This window comes from Urocitellus parryii, chromosome 4, assembly GCF_045843805.1.
Source record: "Urocitellus parryii isolate mUroPar1 chromosome 4, mUroPar1.hap1, whole genome shotgun sequence".
NCBI lineage: Eukaryota > Metazoa > Chordata > Mammalia > Rodentia > Sciuridae > Urocitellus > Urocitellus parryii.
Window position 1 is genome coordinate 201,530,295 of NC_135534.1, and position 18,854 is coordinate 201,549,148.

Below are 18,854 nucleotides of genomic sequence, written 5' to 3' on the forward strand. Positions count from 1 at the left end.
CTTAAGTAGAAAACGTGTGGTAAGCAGTGGTAGTAAGAATTTAGAGCAAAGCTGATGACATACCACGGCTTCTTCGGAGAATAGAATCACAGAGGGACAGGAATCCTGTTTATAGAAACATTTCCTCTTGATGATTTGATCTTCCTTTAAGAACACCAGTTACATGGATTTTATAATACAGAAGATATGTTTATAATAGTGAAGAACTATTTAGCTATAAAAAATAGTTTAAAATGGTTTACCAGCAACCTATCCAAGATAAGTACATTCATTAAAAAGGCAATTGAGTGTATTTGGTACTATACTTAGAATCTCTTTATCTGACTGCTAGTTCTCTTAAGTAAAATGGAGACACCGTCAGAAAGTTGCATATTCTTCATGAATCCACACTGGCCCCAGAGTACCTTAAAGATGAACACATCTCAAGTTCTAGGTGGTGTGGGAAACAAAGTGAAATGATGTTTTCTCAAGAGGAAGGGTCAAAAGCCTCTCCTAACTCAACTGATCCAAAATACGCTAACGGAAGGGGACTTTTAAAAGCCACCTTCATGGAGTTGGCTTTTTTGTGGCAGAAGCAGGTGGGTGTGGCCTGCTGGTCACCATTTCAAAGGGCTGTCGTCGCCTCTATACATCACCTGTACATGATGAGTCAGTTGCAACCTGACATACTGATCGCTGCTTCAGCTTTTCGTGCTAATGTTAAGAGGACTCCCGTGTTGGCCAGGGCTAGGATATTAGCAGCACTGGAAGTCTGGGTAGTGCTGGGACCCTCCCTATTGGGTGACCAGAATAACAGGATCAGCTCCCTCCTGCGGTTCATGTCAGCCTGCAGGAAGGTAGTCTAAATTCTTGTAAACAATATTTAGACGCTTGTACAAAATACTGCATTTACAGTGATTAAAAACCCACCCAGGCTGGTGTGTCAGTGTTCTTTTCACAGAAAAATGTCAACCCACGGAGCTCCATCCTTGGGTGTTCCCTCTAGGACCATGGTATCCGAGGGTTTGAAATAGACGGCCGGATGCTGCCCTTGGGAGCTGGTTTAGAACCAAACCACGACATCTGTGTTTGAAACAGAAAAGGCTCCTGAGAAGAGAAGCAGGACTGGGTGCTGAGGAAGCAGAAACAGCCCCCTCTCCTTCCCTGAGTCCCTGCTCCCAACCTCCAGCTGTCCTGACTGGCTGTGAACAAAGCAATGGAAATGGTTCCAGTTACCAGTCTGCAGAGCTGAGAGCCCCATTGTGGGAAAGAAACTTGAGGTGATGAGAACAAAGTAATAGAATTGTAAGGAAGTTTTTCTTTTTTGTAACTGGGAATTGAACCCACAGTGCTCTTCTGCTCAGTTATATCCCTAGCCCTTTTTTAAAAATTTGAGATGGGGTCTTGCTAAGTTTTCAAAGCTGCCCTAGAATTTGTGATTCTCCTCTTGCCCTTATCTTCCCTGGTAGCTGGGATTAGAGGTTGCACCGCCATACCCGGCTGCTGGTAATTTTTTCTGTTTCAGCATTTATGCAGGTGATTTCAAAAAAATTTTCTTGCTGTTGTGCTAGGGATCAAACCCAGGGCACCTGCACATGCTAGGTAAGTACTCTACCAATGAGCTACATCCCTAGCCCAGAATTTTTTTTTTTTTAAGTGCTATGCCAAATGTGATGTTGTTGATGAAGTGCTATCAACAAAAATGCTCCAAAAAAATACAGTCTGCTCGTCAAATGCAGCACATTTGGGCAAAAAAGAAGTCCTCAGTACTCAGATCAAGTTCATCATCCAAAAGCAACTCAGCTGATGATGCAACTGTGACTGGTTACCTGCCTCCAGGGGCTGGTCTTATTTGCCAGTGCTGGGATGTCTGGCTAGAGTGTTTGGCAGCTGAAACAGCAGATCAGAACCCTACCTTATATTCCAGAGTTTCCTTGAGCATGTTCTCTTCCTCTTGTGAAAAGTTCAACAACACTGACACAGCTTTTATAAGGTGAAAAGCCTGAAACAAAACAGGTTTTGCTTGGTGGGGTGGGGACAGAAAGTAAGGGGACTAAATGGGACAGCATTTCCTGTTTGCTTTGATTAGCAAGGACAAGTAGCTGAAGTTTGTACTTTCTGAAGTATGTCAGCAATGATATGTTCTGTCCCCCCGCACCCATCTCTCACTCCGGGGATTAGAAGGACCAAGAGAACATCCTCTGCAGTTATTCTGCTCTTTTGGCAGTACTCAGGAATGCTGGGTGGATTCTGTTCCCAAGACTCTGGCCTTAGCATCCAAGTTAAGATTTGAAAGTGGAGCTTATATCTCCCCCTATGAGCCAGTTTCCTCCGTGGTCTCTACCTTCCTATGGCTCAATCAGCAGGCCACTGCTGATTGAGAAATGGCCAAGTATCCACATGGAACATGGAGGTGGGGGAGGGAAGGAAGTGGACTGGGTGGGAAGCTACGAGCAGGGCTGGGCTCAATACCCAAAAGGCAGCTTGGAAGCTCTTTACCTCGGATTCTCGGCAGGACATGAATTTCAAAACAACATGTTTAAGGTACTCGAAGTTGATCTCCCGGGCATCAGTCAAGTCAGCATTATTAGTGACAGAAGGGGCCATGTTTGGCATCTCAGGGCCTGGCTTTTCCCGGACTTCAAAAAGCTCACTGTCGGGTCTGATTTTCTGACAAAACCAATGGGAAAAGTGTTAAGTTGAACCCTCCAAGACAGGTAGAAAATCAAGAGTGTGTGTGGGGGTTTGTTCCCTGGCCCCAGCTGCGATCACCTGCTGCTCTCTGCCTAACCTGCCCCTTACAGGGCAAAAGGGCCCCAACCTGGAAGAAAGCACCAGAGTCTGAGGAAGGCTCAGCTCCTGCGGGTAGGGTTGATGGCTAGGAAGGCATAAGGTAGTGCTTCCAGACACATGTCTCTGAGACAAAGAGCATCCCAGCCTGGAACAAAGATGCTGCTCTTGTCCCATGTTGATCCAAACATTGCCATATACACCCTGTACCACAAGGACTTGCACAAGGACTCCCAGTGCAAGCCCCACGTGCAGGTGAGGACACAGGCACAGAGAAGACAGGCATGTGCCCAAGACTGCTGTTCTACCTGCCCACACCTGACCTCCTGGAGATCCCTTGGCAAACAACTGGGGGAGCACCATCAGGCAGCAAAGGACCCCAGAATGACCTAAACCAGAGCATGGGAGCGGGGAAAAGAGGGGGGGTGGGCACATGGCATGGGCACTCACCAGCTCCTTCTGCAGCGTCTTCTTAAGTTCCAGCATCCTCTGCTGCATCTGCTTTATGGTCTGAGATAAACCCACCCACACCCAGTCGTTAGAGGCACATTTGACTATATCCAAGGTGTGAATGAAAACAAATACATCTGCTTGGGTTCCCTAAACACCTGCTACAAGCTCCCCAGAAGCTCATGCTCAGCCGCCACATGCATTGGCCGGCCCATGCACGGCTCTCTCCCTCCCATGCTGCCACTCTCCACTCCCCTGCTTCCTCAGGTACCATAGTGGTCACCATGTCACCCTGTTCTTCAGCTGCACTACTGCCCAACCACCTTTGTAACCTGGGTCTGAGCTTGAGGGTAGCACAGCTCTGCACAACATTATTTTGTCCTCAGAATTCTATTTATGGGAATGTAGCTCAGTGGTAAAGGGCTTGCCTAGCTTGTAGGAGGCCCTGGGTTCAATTCCCAGCACTGTGTCAAAAACAAAGAAAGAAAAAAGTCTATTGCATAGCCATGATCCCCAAGTAGGCTATTTGAGCCAGAATTTGTAGTGCTCATCAGCATTGCTCTCCTGAAATACTACAATAATTTGTAGTGCTATTTTGAACAGTGTAAAAGACCAGTCTTTCTACACAATTCACCAACACTGGGTTTTATGTCATTTATTTTATTTTAAATTAGTAAGCTAATTAGCCTTATGAGCCTTGAATAAAATTTATTACACCTTCCATTATTCACTAGGAATGCTAACTTCTATTTTTCCAATTAAATTTTGTAATCAGCAATACAGGAATTGTTTTTTTCTTCTGCGGTGCCGAGATTTGAACCCAGGTCCTTGTACATGCTAGGGAGTACTCTATCACTGAGCTACATCCCAGCCCTTTTTATTTTTCATTTTGAGACAGGGTCTCATTAAGATGCCCAAGATGGCCTGACCCTGCGTTCTTCCTGCCTCAGCTTCCTAAATTGCCGAATTGCAGACTGGGAATTTTAGTTTTTGTTTTGCAGTTAAGAAAGTAAGCTCAGGGAAGAATTTTTTTTTTTTTTTTTTTTTTTTAAAGAGAGGGGGAGAGAGGAGAGAGAGAAAATTTTTAATATTTATTTTTTAGTTTTTTCAGAGGACACAACATCTTTGTTTGTATGTGGTGCTGAGGATCGAACCCAGGCCGCATGCATGCCAGGTGAGTGCGGTACGTAGCTTGAGCCACATCCCCAGCCCCCAGGGAAGAATTTTTAAATAAAAATTTCTCCAAAATCTCACAACTGTCACATATCAAAATGAGGGTTTCTTGTGTACATTTTTTTTGGTCTGTGTGATGCTGGGGATTTAACCCAGGGTCTTGTACATTTGAGGCAAGCGTTCTACCAACTGAGCTATATCCCCAGTACTTGTGTACATTTCTTTAAAAAAAATGTATTTTTAGTTGCAGACAGACACAATACCTTTATTAAATTTTTTATGTGGTGCTGAGGATCGAACCCAGTGCCTCACGCATGCTAGGCAAGCGCTCTGCCACTGAGCCACAACCTCAGGCCCCTCTTGTGTACTTCTTTTTTTTTTTTTTTTAATTTCAATATTTATTTTTCAGTTTTCAGTGGACACAACATCTTTGTTTGTATGTGGTGCTGAGGATTGAACCTGGGCCGCACGCATGCCAGGCGAGCGTGCTACCGCTTGAGCCACATCCCCAGCCCCTTCTTGTGTACTTCTAATTCCAATCTCCAATTCTTCCATTGAATCATTAGCATTTTGAATACTTTGTCATCAGTTTTCACAGATTTCTAGTTTTCCTAATAGTAGTTTTGACAATAACTCTAGGGGAAGACCCATATCTTACTATATGGCTGGGTTTCCAGTTTTATTATTTGTGTGTGTGTGTTGCTAAGGATTGAATTCAGGGCCTTGCATGTACTAGGCACTAAAACTATAACCCCAGCCTCTGGGTTCCCATTTTTAAACAAGACTGGAATAAGCTTTGTTTCCTCAAGAGGTATTCCCTTGAGGGAGTGAGATTCTGGAGACTCACAGAAGTGCCTCGAGCTCCTGGACTGTCATGCGTTTTAAATCATCTGCAACATACCTGGATATATAAAATGGCCCAATGTGGTTTCAATTTGTATTCTTTAGGTTGACCATGAGGCTGGACATTCCCCCAAAAGTATATTTGGTATTTTATGTTTTCTTACTTGGTTTCCTGATCATTCATTCATTCGTCTAGTAATTACTGATGTGCCAGATACTGTCATGGGCTGGAGATGTAGCTCAGTGGTAGAATGCTTGCCTAGCATGCTCAAGGCCCAGGGCTCACCCACAGCATTCCCTCCCACCAAAAAAAAATCTACCCTCAGAGGGAAGACAGTAAGTAATATGTAGCATATCAGAAGGTATTGAGAGACACAGAAGCAAGGTAAGGGGTTAGGGTATTTTTTTTTTTTCACCCTGAAAATGTTTATTTTTATTTATTTTTTTCTTTTTTTTTAATTGTTGGTCATTCAAAACATTACATAGTTCTTAATATATCATATTTCACAGTTTGATTCAAGTGGGTTATGAACTCCCAATTTTACCCCGTATACAGATTACTGTAGGGTTAGGGTATTTTGATGGTGAGATCTGTCAGGGTGATGAGGGTAATAATCAGGGCAAGAATTGCGTAGGCCAAAGGCTCAGAAAGCAGAAAGGCACTGAGGTGAGAGGGTACTTGATATATTCACAGAAAGACAAGGCTGAGAGGAGGTGATGGGATGGAGGAGATTAAAAGTGGGGAGGCGAGATGACAGATGCAAAACCATCTAGAAATCCAACACCACCTTCTAAAAAAGAGATTATGGCAACCCAGAGTAAGTGACAGTGTGGCAGTGGTGAGAAGCAATTGATTTTGGTATAGTTTGAAGGGATAGTCAAGGATATACTACTGTTCTCGTGTTGGTGGTGCAGAACCAGGGGGTTAAGGATGACTCTCAGGATTTTGTCATTTATTGGGATGGAAAAGATGGCAGTAAAGCCAAGGAGAATTGAAAACTCAAGTTTGGTTCTGGATGTTTTAAGTTTAAGATGCCTTTTAAATACTCATGTGGAAATAGAGCAGATGTATTCATGGGGCCATCTCATGAAGGCAAGGATGCAGCTTAGGAATGTGACATTCCCAAGGGAAAGTGCAGTGTAGATAGAGGTTGGGGCTGGACCCTGTGCTACATGGTGTTGGGAGTGGGGAGGACACGGCCCCTCAAGGAGCAGAGAAGGAGCGGGCCATCAGAGGTGAGCTTCAAGGCAGAAATGTATGCCAAGTGCTACCAATTAGAAGAAAAATTAGGTCTTCTGGATTTAGTAAGGTGGATGTCACTGGTGAGCTTGACAAGAGCTCTTTCTCTGTGGAGAGGCAGGGGAGTGCCTGACTGGGGTGGATGAGAACAGGAGTGGAAAAGAGGATGGCAAGTGCGCTAGAGGAGGGTGGAGAGGTTGGCAGTACGGAGGCGAGGACGGGAGTCAACAGCATGATACAGTCTCATCATCTCATACTGTCAGTGGACAGAATGACTTGGAGGAAAAAGTTATGATGGAGCAAGAGGAGAGAACAGCACCTGGACCAAGGCCAGTAAGGAGGTGAGAGGAGTGGGATGGAAGGAGGGCTGGGTGGCTGTGCAGGCAAGGCAGGATCATGGGGTGGAAGAGGCAGGACTGGGGGGGTGGTGAGGAGAGAAGGTAGAGCAAAGCTGAGTTCAGTTCATTAGGGGCAAAACTAAACTCTACTGCCAGGAACATGTGCTGAGGCAGTAGTATTAAAGATAACAGGGCAACCATTTTTATGAGAGGATCCTGGCCACCAGGGGGCCATGTGGAGCCAGAGGGAGCCTTGGCTTCAAGGATGCTGGCAATGTTCTGATTATGTCAGTGTTAGTTCACTGAACCACACATTTGTTTTGTACTCTCTTTCTCTCATTTTTTGTACTGGGGATGGAACCCAGAGGTTCTACTACTGCTGCTGCTCCACAACTGGGCCACATCCCCAGCCTTGCCTCCTGAGGTGCTAGGATTACACATATCATATTTCTCATGAAGAGATTCAAGGGGGGATGAACACCTTTCTCCTTTATCATCTAAGTCCTGCCCCCACAAAAATTTAGGGGAAGAATTTCAGGCCAGAGCAATATCCAGCTAGCCTCTAAGTTTGCAGGGCACTTTCAAATCCAGGATGAAATGAGAACCTGAATTCATAGGTGCAGACGCAGGGTGGGGTGGGTGGAATCATGACATTTATTGAGCTTCCACCAGATACCACAGTGTTTGCAGTCCTGTTAACAAACACCTTCCTTCTAACCACCTGGACCCCTCAGAGGCCAGGATCAGTGGTGTTCCCAGCTGTGGAGAGGAAGTGAAGAGGGGAGGGGCTGTCCATATGGCCCAGCTGGGAGCCAGCAGGACGGCTGGGCTGACTGCCATTCAGGTTCAGACACTCTGGACAGTAGCTCAAGAGGCCTGGGGGAAGTGGAAGCAAGAAGGGCAAAAGAGAAGCGGAAGAGCAGGAGGAAGACCTTTTGAAAGCCAGGTAAAACCTCCTCAGAGGAGCTGGGGGCACTGGCAAAACCCTTGAGAACAGACAAACTCTGAGGCTGAGGGTGGAGACAGAGACACACAGAGACAAAGGGCCTCACCTTATTTTTCTCTGTAAGCTGCTGCTCCAAGTCCTGTTTTTCCTTCTGTAGCCGCCCTAGATCCATGGCCCCAACCTCTCCATTTGGTGTTCCGTCTGCAGCTGGAAGCTGGCACATGGGGTCCTGCATAGCTTCTGAGGTTACCTATGGGTGGTTGGTGGCAGCAAGTTGAGAGCAGGACAGGTAATGTTGACATTAAGCAGCAGGTGTATGGGGAAGAGGAGAGCTTATTCCATAGGTGTGGCCTCCTGAGCTGCCAGGAGCCAGCGTTCAACACAAGACCCACCCAGTGCCTTCCAGAGGGATACCAGCTTCTCACACAGTCACACTGACAGCCTGCACACTGACAGGTGCCACACACACGAAGGCATGCAGGCCTCACAGCCTCCTCACCAGCTGAACACCCCACTGAAAGAAAGGACACCACAGCACAGAACAAGTGCCCTGTGTTTTGCCTCGGTACATGGCTGTGACTTACATGTGGCTCCTGGCCCTGTAGCCTTGGCAGCTCCTCCTGCACTGCGGTCACCAGGACTTCCTCGGCCCTCTGACTCCTCAGGGCCTCCAGCTCACTCTGTAGCTGGTGCATCTGCAGCATGGCAGAGGCATGACCTAGGGCAGCAGAGGGAGTATGCAGCATGATCCCTGGTCTTCCAGCTGTATGACAGGGCCAGCTTGGGGCAGGGACACCAGACACAGTCAGGAAACCACTCCTCACCTTTCTCCAGCTGGAGAATTTCCTGCTCCTTCTGGAGAAGCTCTTCAGCCTTTTCTTGCAAACTCTGGTTCTTCTTGTCTATTGAAGCTGTCAGCTCAGTAGCCTTGGAGAAGAGAAACCAGTGTGAGAGGGGGCTCACAGCAGTTCTCACAGGACTGTTAGTGCCCAGTGTGCCCACGTGCCCCCGAAGTCCATGACCTAGAACAATCCCAAGGAAATTCTGCTCCTATGGACATGTGCAAAATCATCTTCCTGGGTAGGGGCCCTGCTTTAGGGTGATCTCCCTTGGCCCACAATGAGACAGACAGAGATGTAGCCCTCCAAAACATGCTGTCATAACCCTGCCTTTCCCTTTGCTGAGCACCTGCGATTTGACATACTGGGTGGGCATCTGACGTGAACTTCATTCCACTGTCTACAAGTGTGATTATCCTGAAGTCTTTTTCAGAGGAGACTCAGACTCAGATTTGTCAAGGACTCACTAAAGGCCTCAAGTTGGAAAACAAGCAAGGATGGGCCCAGAGGCTAAGTCTGTCTCCAAAGGCTGGCTTTCCCCACACTTCCTGCCAAAACATCAACCCACTCTTCTGGAGTTTTCGGTGGACATGGGCAGTGATGGGCCACCTCATAGAATTAAGAGTCCAGTAAGTCCCTGGCTGAGGACTTCCTTCAGATAATGGTTAGACAATTAGTATCTGACCACCAAAATCAGAAAAGGGTAACCTATGGGGTACGGGTTTCTTTGAACATCATCTCCACAGGGCATCCCACAGCAGACTGCATCTCAGAGACTGATGTCCACCCCAACCCTAGACAGATGGACCTCGACAGTCCCACAACAGTGGGGCACTGCAGGAGAGGGCATCACCACTTGGGCCCAAACCTAGGTATCAGACAGGGCCCACCTGTTGCTGGAGCTCTTCCCTTTGTTTTCGCACTTCCTCCAGGGCTTGAGCCATGGCCACACTCACAATTTCTCTTTGGCTCCACTCTTCCTACAATTCAGAAAACAGATAGGAGACTGAGCCTTAAACCTTAGTTCACATTTCCTCAGCTGCATGTTTCACATGAACCCTAACAAAGGCAGCTCTGCTTTGAAAGGCTAGACCAACATTCTTCCTGCTTTCCTATCCCCTGCTGATGACAGTCTTGGTGGACACCCCTCTAATTCCTCTGGACACTGGCACTTGTCCACAAGCATATAAGCCAGAACCCAGGCCAAGGCTAGGGCCCAACTTAAGAGGTGGTCTAATGAAATCAACATAGCATATGTGAATGGACTGGAACAATCTGGTTATAGAAAACATCATCAGCACTTACTGTTTTAATAGGGCAAAATGTCAGTGATTCATCAAAATTTTACAGAAGTGTGACCACACCCTTTTATAGGAGAGAAAATGGAGGCTCTGAAGGGTTATATGATTTGCCCATGGTCCTAGAGTGAGGGCTCTGGATGACAGACCCTCCCTCAGAGCATTTTCTACCTCCCCAACCTTTCCCAGAACACTCAGGGATCATCCTTGAGATAAACACATGGGTTTCCTCCCTGACACCGAGGCCTGTGCTTGCCAATCAGCCCTCAGCTGCAAAATACAACTTCTTAGGGGCCTGACCACTGGTCAGGGAGATGACCTGGACAGAACATGAGGTGGTCTGCTGTTTCTGTCTACCCAGATCCCCCTGATTTTGGCAGGGGGGCAGGTGAATGCTCATTGATCCTTTCTCCATTTCCACCCTAAAATTCCACATTACTCTAATAAGGCTCTCAATGATACCTTAATTTTGTGGCATATGATTCAGGCCTGGCAAATCATAGTATCTTGGTCCCCTTGACCAAGTAAACATCTAAAGGATGGCTCTGTCACCCAAGATGATGATCAGAATCTCTTCTATATTAAGATCCTTCTTTATATGCTGAAGCTGAGTGGGAGGCGCCCTCCTGCCACTGTGGGTGCTCAGCTGGAATGACCCAAGCTTGGAGCTGCTGTGGCCATATCCACCACACTGCAGGATGCAGCCTACATGATGGGACAAAAGCATGAACAATGGCAACAAGAGAAAGGAGGTGATAGACTCCAGTTCCAGTCCGACTGGTCTTTCTGGTTCTGTGAGTTGCTCCTCCTAAGAAACCTCCCATGTTAGCCTCAGCCACTGACATGCTGACCCTGCCCTGAGCTGACAGACAGGGAACACCTCGTGGCTGAACACCTGAGGCTGGGGCTGGGACAACACTCCTTAGCAGGGTCCTCCCAGGCCCTCCTACTTCCAAGCAGAGGTCTGGGAGTGGCTCTTTTGATAAAGGGGAAGGAGCAAGAGGTTTCAGCTTGGTAGAGAGGGTGAGAAGGTCCTGGAGGGGAGGCTGCTGTGCCTCCTGGGGAGCCTTTCCTGGGGAAGGTTAGAAGAGACAACTTTGACTGCTGATGGAGGGCAAGAGGTGGAGGCATGTGTGAGAAGACAGTAAGGTCAGGCCAGGGCAGGAAGCAGAGACTCAGGGCACCTCTCAGGGCACTGTCCTTGGCTCTTTTCATCCATGGCCATGTTGGGTCCTTAGGAATATTTTGAGGTCAGGGGTTACCATCATCTATTTAAAAAAGGGAAAATGGATTCCCTCAAGAATCAGATTGTGAGGGACTAGGCTGGCATATGAAACTGGATATATATGGCTCTAAAGTCTGTGCTGGGCCCCATATTGTGGGATTCAAGGTCGATATCTCCAGCCCGGGTTCACTGCAGCAGCAAGCAGGGCAGGCATTGTGAAGGAGCCATAAAGTGACCCACACATGTCAGCCTCTGCACCTGGGATGAATCTGGTGAAGTTCCATTTCCTTCAATCTTCCAGCTTCTAGAACTGCATTCATTGGTGGGGGCTCACAAAATGCAGTGCCTCAGAATACACAGGCATGGTGGTACACACTTGTAACACCAGTGACTCAGGAAACTGAGGAAGGGGATCACAAGTTTGAGGCCACCCTGGGTAATTTAGTGTGATTCTGTCTCAAAAAACAAAAACAATAAAACAACTCTCCCCCACCCCTCTTCGGTACAGTGTACTTGGGTTCAATCCCCAGTACAAAAGAAGCAAACACTGACAAAACTAAAGGGAGATAGCAAAATCCACAGGTGTAGTTGAAGAGTTAGTATGCTCTCTTCACATGGAACAAGTAGACAAAAATAATTAAGGAACTATGTAGACTCAAATAGTATTATCAACCAACTTGACCTAATTAGAATGCACAGAATACATAATGGCAGCAGAATATATATTCTTTTCAAACATGATGATATATTTGCTAAGACAGACTTTTAGTTAGTTTAGAAAACAAGTCAGAACCCAGGCATGGTAGTGCAAGCCTGTAATTCCAGTGGCTCAGGAGGCTGAGGCAAGAGGATTACAAGTTCAAAGCCAGCCTCAGCAATTTAGCAAAGCTCTGAGCAACTTAGTGAGACCCTGTCTCCAAATAAAATACATAAAAGGGCAGGGAATGTGCCCTCAGTGGCTAAGTGCCTCTAAGTTCAATCCCTGGTACCAAAAAAGCCCCGAACACCACCACCACCACCACCACAAAGCTTTCACGTCTTCTCACTTGAAAAACTAGGTAACTTCTATCTTCTAACTGGGCCACGAATGACACACTGTGGGTCTGAATTTCCATTTTTTCTAGTGTCAGTGTATTAGTTTCCTATAGCTGCTATAATGAATCACCATAAATTTGAGGGCAACAAAAGTTAATCAATTGACAGTTCTGATGGTCAGAAATCTGAATGGAGCCCTGTGGGAATACATCAAGGTATCAGTAGAGCTGTTTTCTGAAGGAGACCTTGGGAAGTTCCATTTCCTTCAATCTTCCAGCTTCTAGAACTGCATTCATTGGTCTGTAGCCCATTCGTCCATCTTTAAATCTCTATTTGCTTCCATTGCCTTTTGACTTCTGTTTAAAATCTGCCTGTCTTGCCTGTATAAGGGCACTTGTAATTATTTAGGGCCCAAAAAGATAATCCAGGATAAACTCCTTATATCAAGATCCTCAATCACATGCAGATTGACCTTTGCCATATAAGGGAACTTCTAGAAAATAGGATGTAGATATCTTTTGGGACCATTACTCAGTCTACCACATAGTCAGTTTTGACAAGTTATATTTTTCTAGAATTTTACCATTTAAAATGATTTTTAGGGCTGTGCTTGTGGCTCAGTGGTACTGTGCTCACCTAGCTTGCATTAGGCACTGGATTTGATCCTCAGCACCACATAAAAATAAACAATAAAGATATTGTGTCCACCTAAAACTAAAAAATAAATATTTTTTAAAAAGTAAATTTTAAAACGTTTTGGCATAAGGTGGTTTATATGTCTTATCTGTTTTATGTCTCAGGATACACAATGATGATTTATAGCATGCTAAAATTTCCTTCTATGTATTGTTTTACATTCCATTAGTTCAGACAGATAGTATTCACATGATGTTGTATTTAAAAGTATTTTTAAATTTCCATTGTGATTTTTTCTTTTACCCTGTGGTGATTGGAAAAATGCATTTTTTATTGGTTGTTTTTAGTTACATGTGACAGTAGAATCTATTTTGATCTATTTATACAGGCATGGAATAGATCCTAATTAGGATCCTAGTCTTGTGGATGTACAGGATGGTGAGATTTCACAGTGGTGAATTCTTATATGCACAAAGGAGAATTATGTCAGATTAATTCCCATTCCACTGTCCCCTCTCCTTTCCCTTCATTCCTCTTGTCTAATCCACTGAACTTCTATCCCCCCGCATTTATTGTGGGTTAGTATCTACATATCAGAGAAAATATTTATTCTTGGGGACTGGTTTATTTCACTTAGCAGGATAGTCTCCACATCCATTCATTTACTGGCCAATAAAGTCATTCTTTTTTTTTTTTTAAAGTTGCAGATGGACATGATACCTTTCTATTTTTTTAAAAATATTTAGTTTTTAGTTGTAGTTGGATACAATATCTTTAATTGATTAATTAATTTTTATGTGGTGCCGAGGATTGAACTCAGGGCCTTGCCCGTGCTAGGCAAGCCACACCCCAGCCCCAAATATTTATTTTTTCGTTGTAGTTAGGCACAATACCTTTATTTTATTTATTTATTTTTATGTGATGCTAAGGATTGAACCCAGGGCCTTGCACATGCTAGGCGAGTGCTCTACTGCTGAGCCACAACCCCAGCCCACAATACCTTTTTATATATTTAATTATTTATATGTGATGCTAAGGATCAAACCCAGTGCTTCACATATACTAGGCAAGTGCTCTATCACTGAGCTACACCCCAGCCCTAAAGTCATTCTTTTTTCATGGCCGAGTAATATTTCACTGTGTACAGACACCACAATTTCTTTATCCATTCATCTGCTGATGGGCATCTAGGTTGGTTCCACACCTTAGCTATTGTGAATTGTGCCGCTATAAACATTGAGTAGCTGTTACTGTAGTATGCTGATTTTAACTGCTTTGGGTATATACCAAGGGGTGGAATAACTGGGTCAAATGGTGGCTCCATTTCTAGTTTTTTGAGGAATTTCCATACTGCTTTCTGGAGTAGTTGCACTAATTTGCAGTCCCACCAACAATGTATGAGTGAACCCTTTCCCTACATCCTTGACAATATTTGTTGTTACTTATATTCTTGATAGATTGCCATTCTAGTTGGAGTAAGATGAAATCTCAGTGTAGTTTTAATTTGCATTTCTCTAATAGGCAGACATGTTGAACATTTTTTCATGTATTTGTTGACCTTTCATATTTCTTCTTTTGAGAAGTGTCTGTTTAGTTTCTTAGCCCATTTATTGACTGGGTCATTTGCTTTTTAGGTGTTAAGCTTTTTGAGTTCTTTGTATATTCTGGAAATTAATGCCTTATCTGAAGTGAATGTGGCAAAGATTTTATCCCACTCTGTAGGTTCTCTCTTCATGCTCTTGACTGTATCCTTTGCTGTGATAAAGCTTTTTGGTTTCATATAAACCCATTTATTAATTTTTTATATTACTTCTTATGCTTTAGAGGAGTCTTGTTTAAAACATGGGTTCCTAAGCTGAAATGTTGGAGTGTTGACCCTATATTTTCTTCTAGTATGTGCAGGGACCTCTAGTCTAATTCATAGGTCTTTGATCCACTTTGAGTTGAATTTTGTGTAGGGTGAGAGATAGGAGTTAAATTTCATTCTACTATATATGAATTTCCAGTTTTCCCAGCACCATTTGTTGAAGAGGCTATCTTTTCTCCAAAGTATGTTTTTGGTGCCTTTGTCTGAGATAACTATATTTATGTGAGTTTGTCTCTGTGTCTTCTACTCTATTCCATTGGTCTTCATGTCTGTTTTGATGCTGATACCATGCTGTTTTTGTTACTATAGCTCTGTAGCATAATTTAGGTCTCGTATTGTGATGCCTCCTGCTTCACTTTTCTGCTGTGGATTGCTTTGGTTATTCTGGGTCTCTTATTTTTCCAAATGAATTTCATTCATAACTGCCTTTTCTACTTCTATGAAGAATGTCATTGGAATTTTAATAGGAACTGTGTTAAAATCTGTATAACACTTTCAGTAGGATAGCCATTTTGACACTTCAATTCTGCTTATCCAAGACCATGAGAGATCTTTCCATTTTCTAAGGTTTTCTTCAATATCTTTCTTTGGTGTTCTGTAGTTTTCATTGTAAAGGTCTTTCACTTCTTTTGTTAGATTGATTCCCATGTAATTTCATTTTTTTGAAGCTACTGTGTATGGGATAATTTTCCTAATCTCTCTTTCAGCTGATTCATCATTGCTGTATAGGAATGCAATTGATTTATGGGTGTTAATTTTATATCCTGCTACTTTGCTGAATTCATTAATGAGTTCTAGAAGTTTTCCGGTGGAGTTTTCCAGGTCTTTAAATATAGAATCATGGGGCTGGGGATGTGGCTCAAGGGGTAGTGCGCTCGCCTGGCATGTGTGTGGCCCGGGTTCGATCCTCAGCACCTCATACAAAGATGTTGTGTCCGCCGAGAACTAAAAACAAACAAACAAACAAAAAAACCTCTCTCTCTCTCTCTCCCTTTAAAAATAAATAAATAAATAAATAAATATAGAATCATGTTATTGGCAAACAGAGATAGTTTGAGCTCTTCTTTTCCTATTCATGTCCCTTTAATTTCTTTCTTTTGCCTAATTACTCTGGCTACAGTTTCCAAGGGCTATGTTGAATAGAACTTGTGAGAGAGGGTATTCCTGTCTTGTTCTAGTTCTTACAGGAAATGCTGAAAGTGCATTTAAATTTTTTTTTTTTTAGTTGTAGATCAAAGACCTATGAATTAGATAAGAGATCCCTGCACATACTAGAAGAAAATATAGGGTCAACACTCCAACATTTCAGCTTAGGAACCATGTTTTTAACAAGACTCCTTCATTTTATTTTAATGTGGTACTGAGGACGGAACCCAGTGCCTCATACATGCTAGGCAAGTGCTCTACCAATGAGTTGCAACCTCAGCCCCTGAAAGTGCATTCTTAAAAAAAAAAAAAAAAAAAAAATATATATATATATATATATATATTAGTTGTAGTTGGACACAATACCTTTATTTTATTTTTGTGAGGTGCTGAGGATGGAACCCAGAACCCTGTACATGCAAGATGAGCATTCTACTGCTGAGCCACAACCCTAGTCCCTGAAGGTGCATTTTTAATTGCAAACATACACACAGAGGTTTTCTCATTTTTATTGTTGATTTTAGACTTAATTGGATTCTGGTCAAAGAATAGTCTGTCTTCAATACTCTGTATGAAATTTCTTGAGACTTACTTTATGGTAAAATTTTCTAATTATTCCATGTCTGCCTGAAAAGGATATGCATATTTTACAACTGGTGGGTGCAGAGCTCCATGTATGTTAAGAATATATATATTTTAAAATATTTATTTATTTATTTTTTTAGCTTTAGGTGGACACAATGTCTTTATTTTTTATTTTTATGTGGTTTTGAGGATTGAACCCAGCGCCCTGCACATGCCAGGTGAGCGCGCTACTGCTTGAGCCACATCCCCAGCTCCTTTTAAGAATATTAATATTCTTAAGTTCAAATCTATACTTATAACTTTCTCTCAACTTATTCAGAAAACTTATATAGAAATTTGTTAAAATATCCAAGAATTTAGATTTGTCTAGTGATATCTGGATTCCTGTTCATTTTTTGGTGTTTGGGGGTAGGGGGCATATTGGGGATTGAACCCAGGGATGCTTCACTACTTACCTACACCCCCAGCCTTTTTTTTTTTTTTTTAATTTTGAGACAGTCTGGTTAAGTTGCTGAAAGCCTTGCTAAGTTGTGGGTCCAGCCTCCAAAGCTGTGATTCTCCTGCCTTAGCCTCCTCAGTCACTGGAATCACAGATGTGACACTTGCCTGATTTCCCAACCTTCTATTTTCAATCCTCTGTTTCCTTATTTTAGACATGACTCTGATAAACAGCATATAGTTAGTTACTTTAAAAATTGAAAAATTTTATCTTTTAATTGTGGCATTTGTTTAAATATTGACATGTTTGAGTTTAAAGTCACTATCTTAAGATGCTTTTTGTCTCCTGTTCGATATTCACTTTTAACCCTTTATTTTCTATTCTGGATTTTTAAAAATTCTTTTTTTTTTTTAAGTCTGGAAGCTACACACCCTTTTATTCCTTTTTTTTTTTTTCAGCGATTAATCTACAGATCACAATATGCATCTTTGTCTTGTCCAAGTCCAGTCTTTGTTCGTTTTGGTGCAGGAGATTGAACCCAGGGCCTTCTGTGTGCTAAGCACCACTGAACTACACACCCAGCCAAAAATTACTTGGTATTTTTGTCCAATTCCCAGAAGATGTGAGGGATTGAGAATACTGATCTTATCTGACTTGGGTTATTTTTGTCTTATATTTTATTTACATTATGTGTTTATTAAGATAAATAATTATTCCATCCCTTAGGTACAATGGACGCTCTAAGTGGGGGTTTTATGTCCTTGTGAGGTTGAATACTTATGTTGTACATGTCATACAATATGGAAATATAAGACTATAAAAAAACCATCACTATTTTTTTAATAAGTTCATTTAGATTTGTTCTTCATTCCCTCTTACCTCTTTACATCCTCTGTACTTCCATCTAGAATTTCCCTTCACCAATCTAGGATCACTTTAATCCAAAATTAGCTAGTGAGATTTTCTGGGCCACCTTATTTCTTTAATTTGTTCAATCCACCCCAAGGCAGGGTGGGGATGTGGTGCTGGTTACTTCTGGGTTACCTTTACTCCTAAGTGTCCCAAACCAAATCTTTAAGGATCTCCCAGGCTAAACCCAATGTGGGTCTTAAATTCCAACCTTTATCTCCAGCTCTGAGAAGCTGCAGGAAGCCTGGATAAACATCTAGCAGGAATCCCCAGGGAAAAGCTGCTCCCCATGCTGTAGGCTCCCCAATGCCTTCAACTGGCAAGTTCTCATTTTGGACAGCTTTTCTGCACACTCCAGGGCGAGCTGGTCTGAGTTGTGCCCTTGGGGAAGGGGAAGCATCTCTAGTTTCCTTTCAACCAGCTCTGGTCAGCCTTGCCCCCACTGCTCCACAGTGAACACTTGTCAGCCTCGCCAATGTAGGCTTCAGTCTTTCTTGACTCGTCAGCTGATGTGACAGTTCCCTTCTCTGTCCTGTAGCACTCTCTGTCCTCTCTTTCCGGAGCTCAACCTTCTTCTGGTTCCACTGATCTCCTACTTGCAGTTCCCTTGGAGTCTTCTAGTTGATCCTCCTTTTCTTCTGAACCTTGGAAATGTTGGCTTGACCCTGGTCTTTACTTTTGGTCCTGTTCTTTATACTCATTGCATGTCCTCTGGTTGTAAATCAAAAAAATAAATGTGTAGCTGGATGCAGTGGCACATGCCTGTAGTGGCTCGGCAGGCTGAGGCAGGAGCATCGTGAGTGCAAAGCCAGCCTCGGCAACTTAGCAAGGCCCTAAGCAACTCGGCTAGACCTCCATGTCTCTAAATAAACATAAAAAGGGCTGATAATGTGGCACAGTGGTTAAGCACCCTGGGTTCTAGTCCCTGGTACCAGAGGGGGAAAAATTGTAATGATTTTCTACTTTATATATTTATCCCGAACCTCAGTTGGTATTTCAACACTTGTTAGCCAAAAATAACCAGATATCTTCCAGACTCCCAGTGGTTCCCTGACCAGGTATAATATTGCCTTCCCAAGAGACATTTGGCAAAGTAGAGACCAAGATTCTCCTCCA

At 43.5% G+C, this 18,854-nt stretch overlaps 1 protein-coding gene across 6 annotated transcripts in view; it reads right to left on the minus strand.

The window, feature by feature from the left end:
* Positions 1-575: 575 nt before the first annotated feature.
* Golga1 (golgin A1) overlaps positions 576-18,854 on the minus strand; it is a 55,641-nt gene continuing 37,362 nt past the window's right edge. For all 6 annotated transcript variants that reach the window (XM_026386415.2, XM_026386418.2, XM_026386412.2 and 3 more), the window contains 8 exons: positions 9,489-9,578; positions 8,584-8,686; positions 8,344-8,477; positions 7,866-8,009; positions 3,220-3,279; positions 2,479-2,649; positions 1,895-1,981; positions 576-1,062 (listed from right to left, as the gene is read on the minus strand). In XM_026386415.2, coding sequence (XP_026242200.1) covers positions 982-1,062; positions 1,895-1,981; positions 2,479-2,649; positions 3,220-3,279; positions 7,866-8,009; positions 8,344-8,477; positions 8,584-8,686; positions 9,489-9,578 — 870 coding nt within the window. In that variant the 3' untranslated portion in view covers positions 576-981. The remainder of the gene's footprint in view (positions 1,063-1,894; positions 1,982-2,478; positions 2,650-3,219; positions 3,280-7,865; positions 8,010-8,343; positions 8,478-8,583; positions 8,687-9,488; positions 9,579-18,854) is intronic.